Genomic DNA, 19864 nt, shown 5'->3' with positions numbered 1-19864 from the left:
CAGCTGCAAGGCTTAGAGAGAGTTTCGGCCTTCCTGGGGAAGGAAACTTGCTCGGCGATGGAGTGGATGAGTCTGCTGGGGACCATTTCCTCGCTGGAAAAGTTTGTTTCCCTGGGAAGACTACACCTCAGGCCTCTCCAGTTTTTCTTGGCAGAAGAATGGAGAGTCAAAGAGGATCTGGATGCGACCTTTATGATCACCAAATCGGTGAAAAACCATCTAAGATGGTGGTTAGATCCTCGGAAGTTTCGAGAGGGGTTGTCCCTAAAGCTTCTGAGCCCCGACCTAGTGTTGTTTTCCGACGCCTCGGTGTCGGGATGGGGAGCAACACTAGGAGGGGAAGAAGTGTCAGGCGCCTGGAGGGGGGAACAGGTGTCCTGGCACATCAATGTGAAGGAACTAGCGGCGGTTTTCCTGGCGCTACAGTTCTTCCAGCAAAAGGTTGCAGAAAAAGTTGTCCAAGTCAACTCGGACAACACCACGGCCCTTGCGTACCTAAAGAATCAGGGAGGTACACACTCCCGTCCTCTATTTTACTTAGCGAGGGAGATTCTGCTGTGGGCAGATGCGAGGCGAATCAGGATCCTGACGAGATTTATCGCAGGAGTCCAGAACGTCAGAGCAGACCTTCTCAGCCGACAGGATCAGATCCTGCCGACAGAATGGACGCTGCACCAGGACGTCTGTCGAGAACTATGGAGACTGTGGGGACGTCCTTTAGTCGACCTATTTGCGACGTCGAGGACGAAGAGGTTGCCTCTTTATTGCTCCCCTGTGTTGGATCCGGGAGCAGTCGCTATAGACGCTCTGCTCTGGGACTGGACGAACCTGGACCTGTATGCCTTCCCGCCATTCAAGATCATGGGGGAAGTCGAAAGGAAGTTCGCGGTATCGGAGGGGACGAGGTTGACCCTGATCGCCCCGATGTGGCCCGCGAAGGAATGGTTCACAGAGGTAATGTCCTTCCTCATAGACTTTCCGAGGACGTTGCCCTGGAGGAAAGATCTACTCAGACAGCCCCACTTCGCAAGATATCACCGAAACCTCTCCGCTCTGGGTCTGACTGCGTTCAGACTATCGAAAAGTTGGCCAGAGCGAGAGGTTTTTCTAAAGCAGCTGCGAAAGCGATCGCCAACGCAAGGAGGACTTCCTCGAGAGCTGTTTACCAGTCGAAGTGGGCTTCCTTCAGGGCATGGTGTAGAAAGGAGGGAATTTCCTCTTCCACTACCTCTGTGAGCCAGATAGCCGATTTCCTGCTATTTTTAAGGAATGTGCAGAAGCTGGCAGTCCCGACCATCAAGGGATATAAGAGTATGCTGTCAGCAGTCTTCCGACACAGAGGCCTAGACCTTACTGACAACAGAGATCTTCACGATCTCTTGAGATCGTTCGAGACTACCAAGATACCTCAGGCTAGGCCTCCTTCTTGGAACTTAGATTTAGTCCTTAGACTGTTGATGTCGAGTCCTTTCGAGCCTCTCCATGCAGCGTCTCTTAGGAACTTGACGAAGAAGGCTCTTTTCCTAACTGCTCTGGCGACGGCGAAGAGAGTTAGCGAAATTCAAGCCATTAGTAAGCAGGTGGGCTTCAAAGGTGACAATGCTGTCTGCTCTTTGAGTCCCACTTTCTTAGCAAAAAATGAAAACCCGTCTAACCCTTGGCCGAGGAGCTTTGAAATTAAGGGTATGACAAGCCTTGTGGGCCAAGAACCTGAGAGAGCCCTGTGCCCTGTCAGGGCTCTAAAGTTTTATGTTCACAAGACAAAGGAGGTACGAGGTCCCTCAGATAATCTGTGGTGTTCGGTTAAACGACCCGATATACCATTATCCAAGAATGCTTTGGCGTTCTTTCTGAGGGACGTGATTAAAGGGGCTCATTCGTCTTACCAGAAGACCGATTTGAGCCTCTTGCGAGTGAAAGCTCACGAGGTCAGAGCTGTCGCAACCTCGCTTGCCTTCCAAAGGAACATGTCGATCAAGGACATCCTTGACGCCACCTTTTGTAGGAGCAACTCAGTATTCGCCTCACACTACTTGAGAGATGTGAGAACGATATACGAGGACTGTTGTTCTCTTGGGCCATACGTTTCTGCAGACACAGTCTTGGGGGCTGAAGGTAGCTCTCTCCCTATCCCTTAGTTAGGTTTAGGTTAGTTTTTAGTTGTTGTGTTTTTTGGTTGTGGTGAGTCTTTGGTGAAGACCTCCCATCTCTTAGTTTAGTGTTCAGGGGGTCTTGGATAGTTGGTCAGGTGGTGGTCAGTTGCTTCGTTGCTCTCATATGTATGGCTCAATGTTCTTGTCACATTGAGGTCACGTCCCCGTTGACAGAGCATCCAGAGCGCACCAGCATTACAGGTCTCCACCTGGCTGGCAACTCTGATTAAGCACAAGCAGGCTTAAGTGACAGTAATCACAGAGTCTACTTTGCTAACAGGTGAGGAACCAAGGTGTACATCATCTACTTAATTTAAGTTTCCTACAAATCCTATTCTGTCTCTTCCCACCATCCGAAGGTGGGATTCAGCTATATATATATCTGTCAGGTAAGTTGCATGAACAAAATGTTATTGTTATAATACAATTAAGTTTGTTCATACTTACCTGGCAGATATATATAATTAAGTGCCCACCCACCTCCCCTCAGGAGACAGTGGCACTGAGAAAATATGAATAGAAAATGGGAATGGTTCCTGATATCCGCCTCCCAGCGGCGGGAATGGGTACTACCACCTGGCCGCCCACTGCGTGTGCCGCGAGTTTTGAAATTCTGTCGGACTTCGGAGAATACAGCTATATATATATCTGCCAGGTAAGTATGAACAAACTTAATTGTATTATAACAATAACATTTTTATTATATACTGTGCTAAACTATAAAGGATTTTTATCATAGCATGCGTTTTTTAAAAGCGTTGTTAACTCGGAGCGTCGGAAGCGTCAGCGTCGTAACCTCGGAACAAGCGTCGTAACCCAGGACGGATTTTCCATTGAATATTTAAGAAAAAGCGTCATAACCTCGGAACGTCGTAAGCCGGAGCTGTCGTAAGCCGGGGACCGCCTGTATAACTAAATATAGAGCTCCATGATAAGGCCGGAGCCTTTAAGTCTGAAAAATCCCATTCTCAAGGTCAGGGCCGACGTCGGCCGGGGTCTGAGACCGCCGGAGCGGGTGGAAGGGTTACAGACGTGACAGGGGGGGTGGAGGGAATTAGTTATACGCAGGGTGGAAGGGAGGGAGTCCTGGCCTCCCATGCCTAGAGGCCCACCTTGGTGGTGGAGGGAGGGGGAGGGACAAGTGCCTAAACCCTGTAGTAAGGCGGCTGGGTACGGAACGCCTGAGCACCGAGTGTCCCCCCCTCCCTCCCCAAGGACACTCCCCTCCTCACCTATGTAGACTCAGATAGGCTAGCTGAGTAGCGAGCGAGTCATCACCCCACCGAGGTGGGTGAGCGGGTAGGTGGGGGGGAGAGGGGAAGGGATGTGGGAGGTCGGTAACAGAGTGGCTCGTACGCGATCAACTGGAAACCTTCTCAGCCGGGTGAACAGACACGCGGTGTGAAAGACCAGTCGATCGAGGGGATGCCTATAGGCCAACCCAAAGCCTCGAAACATAGCAACACCAATAATGTCAATATAATAATAATAATGAGATAGCTGACTAGCCTAATACGGGGGTGGAAAGATGAAGTAACAAAAAGGATGAGAGAAAGATATGTCCTGGAATGGCTAGGCTAATCGCAAATCTGACGATTTGGGTGTGTTAGCTTTGGCATTCACGCGGCTAGTCAGTATGCCGCACCGAAAGGATCGGGGGCAGGCGACTAGGGAGCGGGAGGACAAATACGAAGGAACAAGGTCCCAACGTGAGGTATGAGGAACATAACTCCTACCAACAGAGAATCGAGATCTGACTAGGCTAGGCTAAGATCCGAAACATGTGGTCGGAGTGATACAACCCCCGTGAAGGGCTAGGATGCACAGTAGTACCTCGAGATATGAAATTAATCCGTTCCGAGGCGCCTTTCGTATCATGAGGTTTTCGTATCTTGGACCACATTTTACATGTAAAATGGCTAATCCGTTCCAAGCCCTCCAAAAACACCCCAGTAAATTTCATAATAAAGCTAAATTGACCTCTAAATAATGAAATACTACAACAATTTGGATCATTCAATACCTAAATTAAAAAAAAAATGCAAAATATAACCTGTAAATAAAGTGTATATTAGTGTACATGGTAACAAGAAATATACTGTACGTAAAATGTGGAAGCTTACCTTTCGAGTGAGGCTATCTCCGAAAGTGGCGGCAGAGGAGGGGGAGGACAAACAGCAGATAACGTACGTACGTACTTACGTATGTACACTTAACTTTACGAAAATATAAAAAATTTAAGGAAAACTGTAAAACTAAAATTTATGAAACACATTAACAAAACTGTAACACTTAACTTTACAAAAAACTAAAAATGTAAATATTTTTTAACTTTTTTTTTTTTTTTTAACTTCATCACCACTTTCAACGTTCTGTTTATCACTTGGTTCTTCCTTTTTGCTTACTCCTGCTAATGCTGAAGGCCTCTTTAAAAAATAACGATCCAAGGAAGGTTGCTTCTGCCTACTTTTCACAATGTTCCTAAAACGACTCGGACAAACGTCATCGAACTGCGCAAGCATACGACCTGTGTGAGCCTGTGCGGGGTGTCTTTTTTTTTATAAACGATTGCACTTTATGAAAAGCGGCTAGAACATCCTTAATTTCTGCCATTGTCATAGGGTTGTTGTCCTCCTCCTCGCCGCTGCTAGAGAACTCCTCTTGAACGATGTTATGTTGCATGGCCTCCAACTCCTTCAGGTCATCCGTCGTAAGCTCCTCTTGGTGCTCCTCGAGAAGGTCGTTGATGTCGTCCTCATCGACGACCAGCCCCATGGACTTGCCGAGTGCAACGATCTCGTCAAGATCTGGTTCCAAAACAGTTTCAGGATCGCCAACTGTTTCGGACTCTGCAGCACCCCAGCTTTGCCCACGTCGAATCCCTCGAAGTCTCGGGCGGATACGGCATCAGGCCAGAGTTTCCTCCACGAGGAATTCAAGGTTCGCCTCGAAACCTCCTACCAAGCTTGGTCGATGAGTCGGATACAAATGACGATGTCGAAATGCTCCTTCCAAAATTGACGCAAAGTGAGGTTTGTGGTATCGGTGATGTCGAAATATCTCTTGAAAAGATGTTTCGTGTACAGCTTCTTAAAGTTCGCTATCACTTGTTGGTCCATGGGTTGGAGGAGAGGGGTGGTGTTGGGCGGAAGAAAAAGAATCTTAATGAAGGAATACTCCGCTAGGATATCTTCCTCGAGGCCAGGAGGGTGGGGAGGGGCATTGTCCAACACCAGCAGACATTTCAGGGGGAGGCGCTTCTCTTCCAAAAATTTCTTCACTGTCGGGCCGAAACACAGATTTACCCACTCGGTGAACAAAACCCTTGTTACCCAGGCTTTTGCATTAGCCCTCCACATCACTGGAAGCTTCTCCTTCAACACTTTGTGGGCCTTGAAGGCTCGAGGAGTCTCGGAGTGATACACCAGTAGGGGCTTCACCTTGCAATCCCCACTGGCATTTGAACAAAGTGCGAGCGTAAGCCTGTCTTTCATAGTCTTATGCCCGGGTAGCTTCTTCTCTTCCTCCTTGATGTACGTCCGACGAGGCATTTTTTTCCAAAAAAGGCCAGTCTCATCACAGTTGAAAACCTGCTGAGAACTGTAGCCTTCCTTGGTCATCATCTCGTCGAAAGTTTTCTTAAATGCTTCGGCCGCTTTCGTGTCCGAGCTGGCAGCCTCCCCATGACGCACCACCGAATGGATACCAATCTGTTTACGGAATTTCTCAAACCAGCCATGCGAAGCCTTGAACTCTGGGGTTTGCGTTGAAGTCCCTTCCCCTCCGTCGTCTTCCGCCTGCGCAATCAAATCGCCAAAAATAGCGCTGGCCTTGTGGGCGATTGCTGTCTCGGTTATCGTATCGCCAGCGATTTGTTTGTCTTTTATCCAGACGAGGAGCAGCCGTTCCATCTTGTCGTGCACTTGGGTCCTCTTGCTGGACAAAATAGTGATGGTGCCTATTGTCGACGGGTTACGGCCGTACGTATTCCTTTGCGATCACACTCAATCGCATACCAACTTCGTACTTCTTGATAATCTCCAGCTTTGTCTCCAAAGAGAGCATGCGCTTCTTTCCGTGAATTTCAGCTTTCTTGGGACCCATGACTACGTTGTCTTGTACGTAATTTACGTATAAGTTACACAATAAAGTTTTCACACAACACGATAATAGTATTGCAACGAAATCACTAACGAATTTACGTTACTAAATGAAATCGTTGGACCGAACGAATGCCGTGTGCGTACGATAAAGATGTTGGTACGAAGAGGCCGAGATAGGTGTGCCACCACGTACGTATAAGATGCATGATGGGAGGGATGCTGTCCAATAGGAGAGAAGGATCTCATGGTGGTGACTAGCATCAGGAACCAATGGGAGAGCAGGAGGATGGTGGCGAGTCTACTAGTACTAAGATGGCAGCGCGAGTTTCAAAATTGTTATCCGGGCGAATCTCAGACTTTCAGAAACCTTTCGTATCTTGAAAACTTTTTGTATGTAGAGCTGTTAAATTTTTCGCATTGGCTTTTGTATCTCAAGTTTTTCGTAAGTTGAGCCTTTCGTATCTTGAGGTACCTCTGTATAAAACCAAGCTAACTGGATTAAATATGAATGAATTATATAGATAAGGAAAAATACTGCTAAACATCGGATGCCCAGATGGTATAGGGGACCAAATGGAGCATGTGAAACCGCCATGCGGTTGACGAGTCGGGAGAAGGCGGGGTGGGAACAATGATGCTCCCTCTACCTCACTTCTAAGACTCAAAAAAGCGATGGAGATCTTCATAATTGAGATCTAAAACCTTAAAAGCAGTACTTAATTTGGATGCAGAAGCTTGAGCCATCTTGGATTAGGAAAAATTCCAAACGAGAATGAAAAGCACAGCACAGAACAAAAATGTGTGTGACACTAACGATGCTATCGAAAGGAATGACGCCAGAGACACTCACTGTAGTAGTAGCGGGTAGCGGGGCTTTGGTTTGGCTCCTCTGTGTGGTTGCTGAATAACCACTGGTTCCATGCAACGTAAAAGCACCATACAAACAAACAAAACAAAAACAATCGGCTTCTCTGTAGACGGGGGGATTTTGGCGAAGAAGGAAGCTAATTGGCAAGGGACCTCTGGTAGTGGTTTCCACTCGCTCTTTTCCTATACCGACACCTTTATTAAAAGGTGAGCGAGCCAGAATATTCTGGCACTATTGTTTCTCTTTTTTTTCTCTGGTATATATAACAATATTTATGCCTTAGAAATGAGGATCAAGGATACATTTCACGGAGCGACACGGGCTGAGCCCAGAAAGTAATTTGAATTTTTAGGATTTTTCAACTCTTCATGTGTTCACATAAGGAATGTATTACAACACATGAATAAAAAAAATTAGATTGTGAATCTTTTTTTTGTGCATGCAATAATTAGAATTTATTAAAATTTTTTAGTTGCAAACTGAGGATTAGGTGTACCACAGATGTGACCTCTAACAGGCTCATTATATGCTCCAGCTGATGTCTGGAAATAATGGGTTGTGGAACCTTTTCAGTTCCTCCCTTATTCTGTTTTGAGTATTGGTGGGGAAAGACGCACATTTGTGCGCATGTTGCTGATTCTTCTGCTTCTTCATCACCAGGGCCTATTCGTCGCCATAAGGATCTCAAGGTGCCTGTAAAGAGATCGAAGGTTGTGAATGCGGAAGTAGTGCAGCTGGAGTGTTCGTCTTCCCCTCCCCTTGATACTGTCCGGGGTTCAACTCCAAAGAATTCTCGTTCTTTGTCAAGTGTTCAAGATGCTTCTTCACACTTACATGCGTCCGCTCCCCACAGACGCGTACGTGGCCACGAATGCAAGTCATCTATTGGGAGTGTGTGTAATAATGTTCCTAGTGTTGTGGTTGGTCCATCGCAGGTGTTGGTGCTTGGCTGCTGGCTCTTCTGTTGGTCTGCGCGAGGAAGGCGTGTTGGATAAGCCTGCATCATCTTTTCGTCGTCGGTCTCCATTGCCGGAGCAGGAGGAAGGAGACACGCATGAGTTTTTGTCTTCCTTTACTGAAGTTGTTGATCTCATTTTTGGGTTCAACAATTTGGAGAGTAGGACTTGGGCTCAGTCGTCTTTCACTCCTTGCTTGGAAGCCTTGCTGGGGGCTATGCAAGATCCCAAGTTGTCGTTTCAGCTTCCCTTATTGGGGCATGTCTGGTCGGTCTTGCATAAGGTGAACACCTCTGTGTCAGATCGGGATGGGTCTCTTCGGTCAAGGGCTTCTTCCAAGTTGCTTCCCCCTCCACTCAGAGGCATAGGAAGTATTATGCTACGAACTCTGCCTCCTTGTTGTCTTGTCATCTTAACCTGGACGTCATTCGTCTGAAGCCAGGGTCGACTTTGGAGCAGGTGAGGTTGGTGGTGCCTTCCTTGTCTCCGCGGGATGCCTCAGCTTTGGAGTCTACGGCAGCCTCCATGTTACAAACTCTGTCATGGTTGGACTTCTGGTTGACTGTCATTGCCAAGATAGCGTCTGACAGGTCTCCAGAGGGGTTGGTGAGGGCTTTTTCTCTTGCCAGTTTGTTGCAGTCTGGGGGCAAGGCGTTCTTGTATCTCGCACACCTCAACGTCAATTTTTGGGCTAATCCTCTACTCAGAAGAGACATGGCTTTGTCCAGGATAGCAAGATCGGTTGACCCTGAGTCTTTGTTAGTGCTAAGGAATGGGGACCTTTTAGAATCTCAGTTCATGTTCCCTCGGACTGACCTGGAGGACTTGATAGACCGATGCCGGGTGACACGAAGGACAGCTGAGTGCACCAGGCTGTGTCAAAGTTGGAGTCTCGTTCTCGGAGACATCCCGCCCCTCCTCCTATCCTTGCTCAGCAGCAATCATGGAGATCGTCGCCTGGTAGGCTGTCTAGGAGTTCAGTTTCAGCAGGGTCTTCCCATTCGTCCCAGTCTAGGTCAGAGAACTAACATCCCTTTCAATCCGGCTCTTACAGGTCAAGAAGGGGTTCCAGGTGCAGAAATAAGGGGGGTTATTGATACGGTGGGGGCCTCTCCCTCTCCTTTGCCATGTGTGGGAGGGTGCCTGGCAGGCCAGTGGGCCAAGTGGCAGAGTTATGGGGTGGAGAAGTGGGTAGTAGATGTCCTTCAGGTGTGGTATCTACTACCAATGGACTTCTCTCCCCCACTCTCAGACAAACCTCTGCTCAGATGGGTGTATCCCCCAGATTCTCCAAAGTTCTTGGCTCTCCAGGAGGAAGTGCAGAAGATGATGGACCAAGATGCAATAGAGGAAGTGGTGCCCAAGACGTCGGGGATGGAGACCTGTGATCGACTTATCCACCTTGAATCATTTCATCAGGAAGACGAAGTTCAAGATGGAGACCCCGTGATCGGTGTTGGCAGCTGTGAGGGAAAGCAACTTCATGCTGTGAGTAGATTTAAAGGACGCATATTTCCAGATCCCTATTCATCTGTCGTCCAGGAAGTTTCTTTACTTCTCTCTCGGAGACAAGGTCTTTCAAGTTCAAAGTCCTGTTCTTCCGGTTGACCACAGACCCTCAGGTGTTCACAAGGTCTTCTCTCTCGTCTCAAGTTGGGCACATGCTCAGGGGATCTGTTTGCTGAGGTACCTCAACGATTGGTTGGTCTTGGCAGGTTCCAGAGAGAAGCTGCTGCAGGACAGAGATCGACTGCTTCGGTTTTGTCTGGAACTCGGCATCATGGTAAACCAAGAGAAGTCAAACCTCGTACCCAGTCAAAGGATTCTCTCTATGGGTATGGTCATCGATATGGCAGTCTCAAGAGTTTTCCTGTCGGATCAGAGCTTGGAGAAATTGCGAGTGGTGGCGAGCGACTTCTTATTGCAACCAAATCAGTCAGCTCAGGGGCAGGTTCTTCTGGGAATTTGGTCTTCTCTGGAGAAGCTGGTCCCTCATGGGCAACTTCAGTCTCTGCAATGGATACTGAGGGAAATCTAGTCTGGGTGGGGGACTCACCCCTAATAAGGGTTCCTCTGTCCCTAGAAATGAGAGAAGACCTTCGTTGGCGGTAGGACAACCGGAGACTCTTGAAGGGTGTTCCTGTGTGTTCTCCTCCTCAGACGTCTCCCTCGCAGGTTGGGGTGCTCATTTAGGCGGCCTCATTACTTCGGGTTTTGTTCATGAAACTTACCCAGCAGATATATATATAGCTGTATTTCTCCGAAGTCCGACAGAATTTCAAAACTCCTGGCACATGCAGTGGTCGGCCAGGTGGTTAGTACCCATTCCCGCCGCTGGGTGGCGGGAGTCAGGAACCATTCCCATTTTCTATCAGATTTTCTTTGTCGCCGGTGCTGATAACAACTGTTTTCAGTACCTCCGTCTAGGATTTTCGAAACTTCCTTGTTACTTAAGTATTCTGTTTGTCTTTTGGTTATTGAACATGGATCGTGACTAGGCATACGCTGATAGTGGATTGGATTTTGAATTTGGTTTGGTTTTTTCTTTAACTAAGATGTCTGGGACTAGTTCAACTAGCACCAGAGTGTGTTGTATGGAAGGTTGTAAGGTGAGGCTACCGAAAGGTTTGGTAGACCCACACACAGTATGTACGAATTTAGAGACCATGTGTGTGTAGTAGATGACCGTTGTAAGGAGTGTGAATGTCTGTCTGATTTGGGTTGGAAGGCTTATGAATCCTATGTGCGAAAATTGGAGCGCGATAGGATAAGGAGGTCTTCCTCCAGGAGTGTATCAGTCAGTAGAAGTAAGGGTAGTAAGGTTTCTCCTACTATTCCTTCAGTAGTTTGTGCAACACCTAAATCTGTTGTGCCTTCGGGCCCTGAAAAATCTGTGGAGGTCAATGCCCTATCTACGATTCTAGAATCATTACGGAATCTAGAATCTAAAGTGCTCGCTTTGGAGGGTAAAAGCATTGTTAGTGAAGTGAAGTGCAGTGAAAAAGTGCCCCCAGTGTTGTGGAGGGGGCGTCAGATCGGCCCTATAATGCCTCTAGGCCTGGACCTCTGTCGAACTCCCAGGACCAGGGAGACGGACATGTCGAAAGCCGAAGGAGGGTTACGGGGAACCCCCACCGATCTGGCGTCCCTTCGGCAGAACCTGTCGACGATCCCCAGGCTGCCAAAGAGCGCGCTCGTGCGTGTATCCTCCGCGAGTGCTTTTCGTCTTCGGAGGCGTCCTCCCCGCACAGGAGTTGGAGCTTTGGGAGACACTCGCGTCCTCTGAAAAGAACTAAGACGTCAGATGTCGCACAGGCGGCCGTCGTCAGTAGTTTCTCAGAGGAGGACGCGGAACTTCTTTTCGCTCCTTCTGCTTTACGGGCTTCGCCTTTTTATGTGGACTACTTTCCACCGCAAAAGAGAGCAAAGACGCAAGTTGTCGCACAGACGGCCAGCATTTTTGGTCTCAGGGAGGAGGACGCTTCACGTCCTTTCTCTTCTGCTGCTTTGCGGTCTTCACCAGAGAGTTTTGCTGCATTGACGCCACAAAAGAGAACCAGGACGTCATCCGACGATGACGCCTTTGAGCGCCCCAGTCTCTCCAAGAAGAGAACTGAGTCGGTCCATGTGAGAAGGAATAGGGCTTCCCCTCGCCCCTCGCCTTCTCACAGGATCAGCTTTTCACCTGAAAAGGAACCGTCTCCAACAAAAAGAGTCATCCGTTCGATGCAACAACAACTTGCTTCGTTGCTGGCTGAGAGAGAGGTAGAACCGTGTCGTAGAAGAAAAGATGATAAATTGCCGATCAAAAGATCTAAGCAGTCTCCCTCATCTTCGGATCGCTCTTCTCTTTCACCAGTTGCTACGCCCTCTAGATTTCGTGCATCTCACCTGCAGTTGGGTAAAGAGCGTGAGGAACTTCCTCCGAAAGATTCGTATATCGAGAGGAAGAAAACTCGCCCTACTCTTCGAAGCGTTCCCCTCTCTTCTCATAGGGGCTCGCTTTATCCGAAAATTGACGTTCTTTCTGCTGCGAAACAAGGCGATTTGCAAGCTGAGAAACAGGATATGGACGCTTATATGGATGCCAAGCGTGGCGCTCAGCTGAGCGCTAAGCGTGACACTCGGTCGGACTTCAAGCGTGATGCTCGCTGGACGCTAGGCGTGACGCCCGGCTGGACGTCGAGCGTGACGCTTGGCTGGACGCCAGGTGTGGCGCTCGGATGGACGCCGAGTGTGACAAGTTTACGAACTCTCGTACAGATGTTATGAATGACGCTTTGTTGGACATGCATCAGGACTCACAACGTGATATTTGTCTGGACGTTCGCCGACACTCTAACATTCGTAGAGACTCCCATCGAGAGATTGTTCAGGAAACAAGCACTTCTATTCCTGAACCTATGGATACTAATGTACAGAACGCACCTGGTACATCACAGCAGCGCTCTTTATCAAAGATTGGACCGAAAGGACTTATACCACCTTCTTTGGGAGGCCCCTCTGCCGCTCCTACAGAAGAAGGAGGATTGAGTAGTATTTCAGAAGAAACAGACGAGGATCAACCTCCTACGTCAGCTTCTTCTGATTATCAAGTATTAGTTCGCTTGCTTCGGGTTTCTTTTGGAGACGAATTCCAACCCGCAGCTCCTCGCTCTCCTCCTCAATTTTCATTGTCGAAAACCAGCAAGACTCCTGGATTTGTTAAGATGACGAAGTCTCTTTCAACTAAAAGAGCTTTCAAAAAGGTTCAAGATTGGATGGAGTCAAGAAAAGCGCAGGGAAAGACTTCTTTTGCCCAGCCTCCTTCAAGACTATGCGGCAAGGCAGGCATTTGTTACGATACAGGTGAAGATGTCGGTTTAAGAGCTCCCGCATCTGCGCAAGGTGATTTTTCCAGTCTAGTCGACGCACCAAGGAGGTCTCTCCTTTCGTCAGCAAAAGTAGTGTGGACGCCTGCTGAAATGGACCACCATCTTAAAGGCCTTTTTCGGACAATAGAAGTGTTCAATTTCTTGGACTGGTGCTTGGGACTGCTAGACACAAAGGCTCGTAGTCAAGATTCAATTAGCCTGGGGGAGCTATCCAGCGTTCTTGCGTGTATGGATAAGGCCGTCAGAGATGGTTCAGAGGAATTGGCTTTGCATTTTTGTGTAGGGCTCTTAAAAAAGAGAGCTCTCTACTGTTGGAGGTGCCGAGGGAGACTCCCCCCTGGCAGCATCTTCTTTGTCAGCCACACGTAGAAAGATTCCACCAGTCGGTAAAATCCCTGTCTCTTCACGGTTGGAGGCTATCAAGTAGTATCTCCTTCAAGCGAGAGGCTTTTCTTAGAGGACAGCAGGGCATATGTCCAGCAGTCTCAGAAAGTCTACCTCTGCCGTTTACCAAGGTATCGTAAAGGGGGTTTTTCTTTACTTGAAACCTCTAATCAGCACATAGCAGACTTTTTGACCTTCCTCAGGGATGAGAAATGTTTGTCTGTTTCCGCCATTAATGGTTACAGGGCGGCCCTGAGTTTAGGGTTACATCTTAGAAATATCAACATCTCATCCTGGGAACTCTCCTTGCTAGTTAAGGGGTTTGAACAGTTGTGTTCTCCTAGAGAGCTCAAGCCCCCAACATGGGATGTTTCCTTGGTCTTGAGAAGTTTCACTAAAGCTCCATATTAGCCTTTGCGTTGTTCGTCGGACAGGAACTTGACACTCAAAACGGTTTTCCTCCTGACCTTGGCGTCTTCGAAGAGGGTGGGGGAGCTACATGACCTGAGCTATGATGTGAAGCACACCAGGAGTTGGGGGTCAGTGTCCTTTGAATTTGTTCCACAATTCATGGTGAAGACCCAGAATCTCTCAGTGCAGGATGATAGGTTCACCTCCTTTTCCATTCCATCACTGGATGACTTTGTGGGTGGTGATTCTCAAGAGCTTTTGCTATGTCCTGTCAGGGCTCTGCATTGCTATCTTAAAAGGACATGACATCTTAGGCCAGGTTGTCATAGGCTTTTTGTTAGCACGGGGTGTACGAAGAAAGAGGTGTCCAAGAATACAATCTCTCTTTGGATACGTGAAGCTATCAGACAGACATATTTGACTCTTGATTCTGCCGCCATGTCTGTGCAGGCTAGAGCACATGACGTTAGGGGTATTGGTCCCTCTCTGGCTTTCAAGAAGAATTTGGCTGTTCATAGAGTTCTGAGCACTGGTACTTGGTTACGCCAGTCCACGTTTACCTCTTTCTGTCTCAAAGAAGTTGCCCACAGATCTATAGACATGTTTTCCCTAGGTCCAGCAGATTGTGTAACTCATCATTGCCCTTAACAGGGTCATATTTGTATCTTATGTAAGATGATTGTGTGGATGAGAGAATGAGTGAGTCGGCTGGTCTCTTTCTTTCTCTTGTACCTTTCCTTCTTCTTACAGGTGGGGTGAATAATAGACACATCATTCGCTGGACTGGTCTGATGCAGGTGAGTAAGGTAGTCATACTGATAGTTTGGTTCCTTGGTATACAAATAACCAACCCTCTGTTTGGTAGCATATACTCCGCTCCTTAGCAAGGGGGAGTAAGGAGTAGTAACGAATCCTGGCGCATTGGTTTGTTATTGAACAGTCAAAGTTTCTCTTTAGTTCCCTATGCAGTGATTTGTCCCATATATCATTGTAGGTAACCCAGTGGCTGAGTTGTTTGATATCAATGTATCTAGCTTCTCACGGGCATCAGTCCCTCTCCGGTAGATATTTCTTCTGGAGCTGGACTGGTGGTACGCCCCCAGCCAGTTTAGGATGTTTGTACCTCCCTCCAAGTATAAGTCTATCCTACTGTTAAGACCTAAGGTTTGTTTGCTTATGAACAAATGACAAATTTTCTAAGACAATTTGTATTTTTCATAGCTACAAACCTGAGGTCTTAATGTTGAACTGCCTGCCGCTAGCTGCCCCTCTGTCTTCTTAATGACCTGGGTTGGGAAAGACTGAATGCGGTGGCGTGGGTGCATGGTCCTTGACCAGTTTTCACCTGATATACGCATGCGTTGCCAGATCTCACAAGATTCCTTGCTTCTCATCTGTGATTTAACCGGATCCAGCTAGGTGTTAGAAAATTATCCTATTGTTAAGACATCAGGTTTGTAGCTATGAAAAATACAAATTGTCTTAGAAAATCTGTCATTTCAGATCTTGGAAATTTTAAAACCTTTATATCTAATTTTTCTTTTTAGGTGGAAATGTATAACTGCTTCAGACCAGATGATATCATAATAGCAGTTGTTCTATCTCTTGGGGATATCCGAAACTATGAACTTTCAACTGCAGGTCCAGGGTTTGGGGTAGTAACTGCTTATTGTGAAGATGGTCATCCTCTTGTGCCCACTTCCTGGACAACAATGCGGTGTAAGTGCAGAACAGAGAGAAGAAAAGTTGCACGTGTCATGCCACCAAAGAATCCTGTTGTTTAATATGAAGTATTTTGCTGTCTTATGTATAAGTTTTGGATGATTTTCTTATACTATTGGAAAATAAAGTGAATAGATATTGTTTGTACTGTAAGTATCCTTCAAGTTACAACAATTAGTAGAGAAGGATTAACAACCTGCTGGTTTTGTGAAATTTTAGTGTTGTATTTTCTGGAAACCTTTAATTTTTTAGTCACCAAATTCCATTGAATTATCATACAACATTTGTAAGAAAGCATAATCTCTTCAGTATAATCATGTAGTACTAGTAATGTTTATGAAATGCTAAATAAATTCTTTAAGTATTTTCTTAGTGTAGAAATCTTTGACTTTATTTATGTTTTACAACCAAGAATTGCTGGAAATGGTTGTGAAAATTCTTTTTTGGTGTGTAACCCAAACTAGTATATATCACAAGTGTTGCTAGCTGTTATAACTATCTAGGATGCAGACCTGTAGGTATTAGTTTTGTTAGTACCATTACTTCTTTTTCTGCATATATTCTCAATCAAGGTCTTTATCTATATAATGTCTCGCTGTAATATTCTGAGCTTTTCCATTGGTCCTCATCTTGCAACATCCATATTTACTACTTCACAGTTTAACTGTAACCTTTCCAATCTCATTTGCTCCAATCTTCCCAATTTATTTTCCAACCCCTTGACCCCGTGCTTCTTAGTGAGACATATCCACTGTCATCCTCCAGCCTTGATTGCTCATGCTCTGCAGCACACTTTAGAATTCTAGAGGTTGCTGAAAATTCTTTTGTCATCTTTGAATACTTTAGAGAGCACTTCTTTTTGGGCAATTTTGGCTGTTTCAGACAATGCTGGGGGTCTGCTATTGCAACAAACTAGTTTGCACCTGCTGTTGTTGCTGATTGGCCTCAATGCAGTTCGAGGGATAAACTTGGTTTTTGGCATGTGGAGTCTGTTTTCCTATACCTCCTATTTGTCCATGGGTTCTACATATTTCTTGACCTCACATTATATCTTCTTTTCTGGTTGGCAGGTTATTAAGGAGTAGGTGAAAGTTTGGAAGTATTTTCTACATGGCAAGTCTTATCGGATTTCCCATGAACACCTATTTCTCCTAGGATTGGATATCCTTGGAGACAGTTGTTTCTTCCGCAGAGGGCCTTCCTCTGCTTGTTTAGTTGTACCTGTCAGAATGCCGTGGCTTCTTTTATTCTTATCTTAGGAACCAGTGTTACATTTAAGTTATGGAGCAAGACAAATGGTGTTACTCCAGCAATATTGGGGAGTAAATCATAGTTCCAACTTACAAATAAGACGACTCGCCATTTTTCTTGTAAAATTGTAGGTTTAGAGATATGTTTGTCGTATAAGAAAACCCCCAATTTATTAAATTACTTAACTCCATCAGCTGTTGTAAGTTAGTTGGTACATAAATTAAAACAATAATTATTGAATTATTATACCAAAAATGTGTAAATCAGCATCTTCAAGATTTTAAAATGTTTGGCAATTATTATTATTATTATTATTATTATTATTATTATTATTATTATTATTATTATAAAGGATTAGTTTATCCAGACCTCTGAGCCTAACAATGGCTCTTCTCAGGCTGGTTTTCAGTAATTAATCCTAAAAAAAAGAAGAAAAGAATAGACTATTTAGGAAACCGGTTTTACTTAGGAACATGATGATCCTATTAAATACAAAATCTTTACCCTCAGCAAGAATGCCTTTTAATGTCGTTTTTCAAAAATATAAGTTTCTTTGATGGTTCCAAATTGGACAGTCAGCTAATAAGTGTTGGACAGTCATTGGTGTCTGGCATGTGCTACATTTCATTGGGTCTGGATGTGGATTTGACATCAAATGGCTTATACGTAGTCTTTCTGGGCTCAGCCCGTGTCGCTACATGAAATGTCCTTTTAGCACACATTTCTAAGGTAAATTAATGCTAACATACCAGAGAAAAAGCTAAAATGGAAATGCCAGAATATTCTGGCTCGCTCACCTTATATAAAAGGTGTCGGTATGGTTTCTGGGGCGAGTGAAACCGCTACCACGGGTCTCTTACCATTTAGATTCATCCCTCTTCGAAATCCCTCTACCAGAGAGAGGCCGATGCAAGGCCCACTCCTAGCTACAACTACTACTAGCGCCTCCAACACTACCACCAGCGCCTCTACCGGTCATCCTTTTTGTTAGCACCACACAGTTCGCACATGTTTTTTTTCTCGATCTGTGTTTTTGTGCTCTCTTTCTGGATTTAATTCACCATGGAACGTCAAGCCATCGCTGCATCCAAGTTAAGTACTGCTAGAAATGTTTCATGTCTTTTTAGCCAGGCAAGGGCCCGTTTAACCATTTTATTTCGGTTATGAAGACGGCGTCCCGACGGCTTTGTTACCGAGTCGCCCTGCGCGGCTCGCTCCCATGTGTTTCATTATTTCGTGCTTCTTTCGGTCCCCTATACCGATTGCGCTCGAATATTTTAGCAGTACATGTTTATCATTAAGACCTTGCAGTTTTGACGCATTATTTTTATACATATCTTTACACAGGGGTTTCCTTGAGTTCTCACGAACTCGTAGCCTACATCGCTCCTTAGCTCAGAGTTCATGCATGCATGTTCCTTTGTATTTAGGTCTATGACAGGCTCCCTTAGGACATACGTCCTTTCTTTTGTTTCTGAGCCACCCTGGCCACCGCCCTACGTTCCTACGTATCAGCATAGGCCAGCTGCTTTGAGTTGCTAGTCGTCCTCCCTTCTCGGTTGGCCCGACCTAGCCTCTCCAGGACTATTCTTTCTCTTATCCTCGATTTTCTTCCTTCCCCCCATGTTTTTTTTTTGTTAGGATGTTTTTGTATTCATGCCTTTTGAGACGGTTCGAGGTTGCCTAGGCCACTTCAGACCGCTTGGTCTGTCTCACCACATGGCTCACACCATGTCCGCGATGAGGCCAGGCGATCGCTGTGAGCCACCCAGCGTCAGTCCCCCATGCTTCCTCCTCCCTCGGGGGGGAGATCTGCTCGTTCACGTTGTCCCTGGCAACCGATCCGAGCTCCCTCCCGTCTTCCCCCCCTCCATGGGGGGATATGGGAGTTAGTAGGGAGGACACGCGATGCTGGCTCGGCTCGCACCGCTCTCTCCCTTCGGTACTGAGGGGTTTCCCTGCGCGGCCGAGCCTCGGTTGGCCACCAGGCTCGGCTGCGCTCGGATCTCGTCGGTTCTCGAGCCGAGCTCTCTCTCACCCCGAGTCACCATCCTTCCCACTCCGGCGGATAGGGGCTCCGGCACCGCCAGACCCTAAGTTTGGTGACTGTAGAAGAGCTCCGCCATGTATTTTTAACTGTTCCATGTTTACATTTATTACATTTATTGATTGTATACATCCTTTATGTTAGCTAAGTCGGCGGGAGACCCTGCTCACCACCCGGGTTCACCACCTACTTATTCTAATGCTTTTTTACGGCGGAGTCATCCTCCCCGCCATAAATTACTGGTCCCCTCCTCCTCCTCCCCCGCCGTTCTCGTACTCCTCGTTCCGGCGTATAGATTAGGTACTTCTGTTTTGGTGAATTTTTTGTCCTCCGGCAACACCGGGGAGACACTGATTCTAGTTTTACCAACTATCGGACACCCACCACATTACATGGCAGGAGAACAGGTAGAGACCAAGCCTTAAATTATCTAGTAACTCTGGTGCACTCCGGTGTTATGATATATCACTTCATGGACTTAGTCCAACTAGTTAGTGTTGATACTCATGTATCATTTCACTTACAGGCCACCCACTGCCAGGAGTCAGGCTGCAACGCCGTCCTCCAGGACCCCTGTGGGCACGAGGTCTGCCGGACCCACGCTACCTGCGCCATCTGATTTGTGAGCTGGCTTTCTGGCACCATGAGAGCAGCACCATTTGTTATGAATTGGTGGACCAGGTCTCCTCCGGAGTAAGTACATCGCCGGATACCAAGCCTTCTCATATGTGTTATTGGCCTATATATACAAATCCTTCTGAGTGATATATCATTTTCAGTTGATAGTGTAAGCTAATCTTAAGTAGCCTTAAGTATTAATCCTGACCCTCTCTTTCATACTGCTCAAACGGTCAAGGACGCCGCCCAAACCACCCTGAAGGCCTGGGTTGGCGGGTTCGGTCGAAACGTAACCAAGGGGCAGCTTTATATCTTGGATAAGAAGATGGCTCCTCTTGTCTTCCCCGGCTGCAAACCGACTTCGTACGTCGACCCAGAAGCATCGGCCCCTTACATCGCCGCCATCCAGGAGCAGGTGGCTCAAGCTGTAGAGGAGCTGGGTAGCCAAGAAGTGATGGAAGAAGTAGCGGCTCTCAA

The 19864-nt window shown here is 46.7% G+C and overlaps 1 protein-coding gene across 1 annotated transcript in view; it reads left to right on the top strand.

Annotated features, from left to right (window-relative positions):
• The window catches only part of LOC135207256 (exosome complex component CSL4-like), a 118176-nt gene extending 102565 nt beyond the window's left edge, over positions 1-15611 (top strand). The window contains exon 4 of the mRNA XM_064238910.1: positions 15297-15611. Within this exon, the coding sequence (XP_064094980.1) occupies positions 15297-15533 (237 nt within the window). The 3' untranslated portion in view covers positions 15534-15611. The remainder of the gene's footprint in view (positions 1-15296) is intronic.
• The last annotated feature ends 4253 nt before the right edge of the window (positions 15612-19864 follow it).

This window comes from Macrobrachium nipponense, chromosome 32 (assembly GCF_015104395.2).
Source record: "Macrobrachium nipponense isolate FS-2020 chromosome 32, ASM1510439v2, whole genome shotgun sequence".
NCBI lineage: Eukaryota > Metazoa > Arthropoda > Malacostraca > Decapoda > Palaemonidae > Macrobrachium > Macrobrachium nipponense.
The sequence above is the reverse complement of the archived record's forward strand: the minus strand, read 5'-3'. Positions and strand labels throughout refer to the sequence as shown.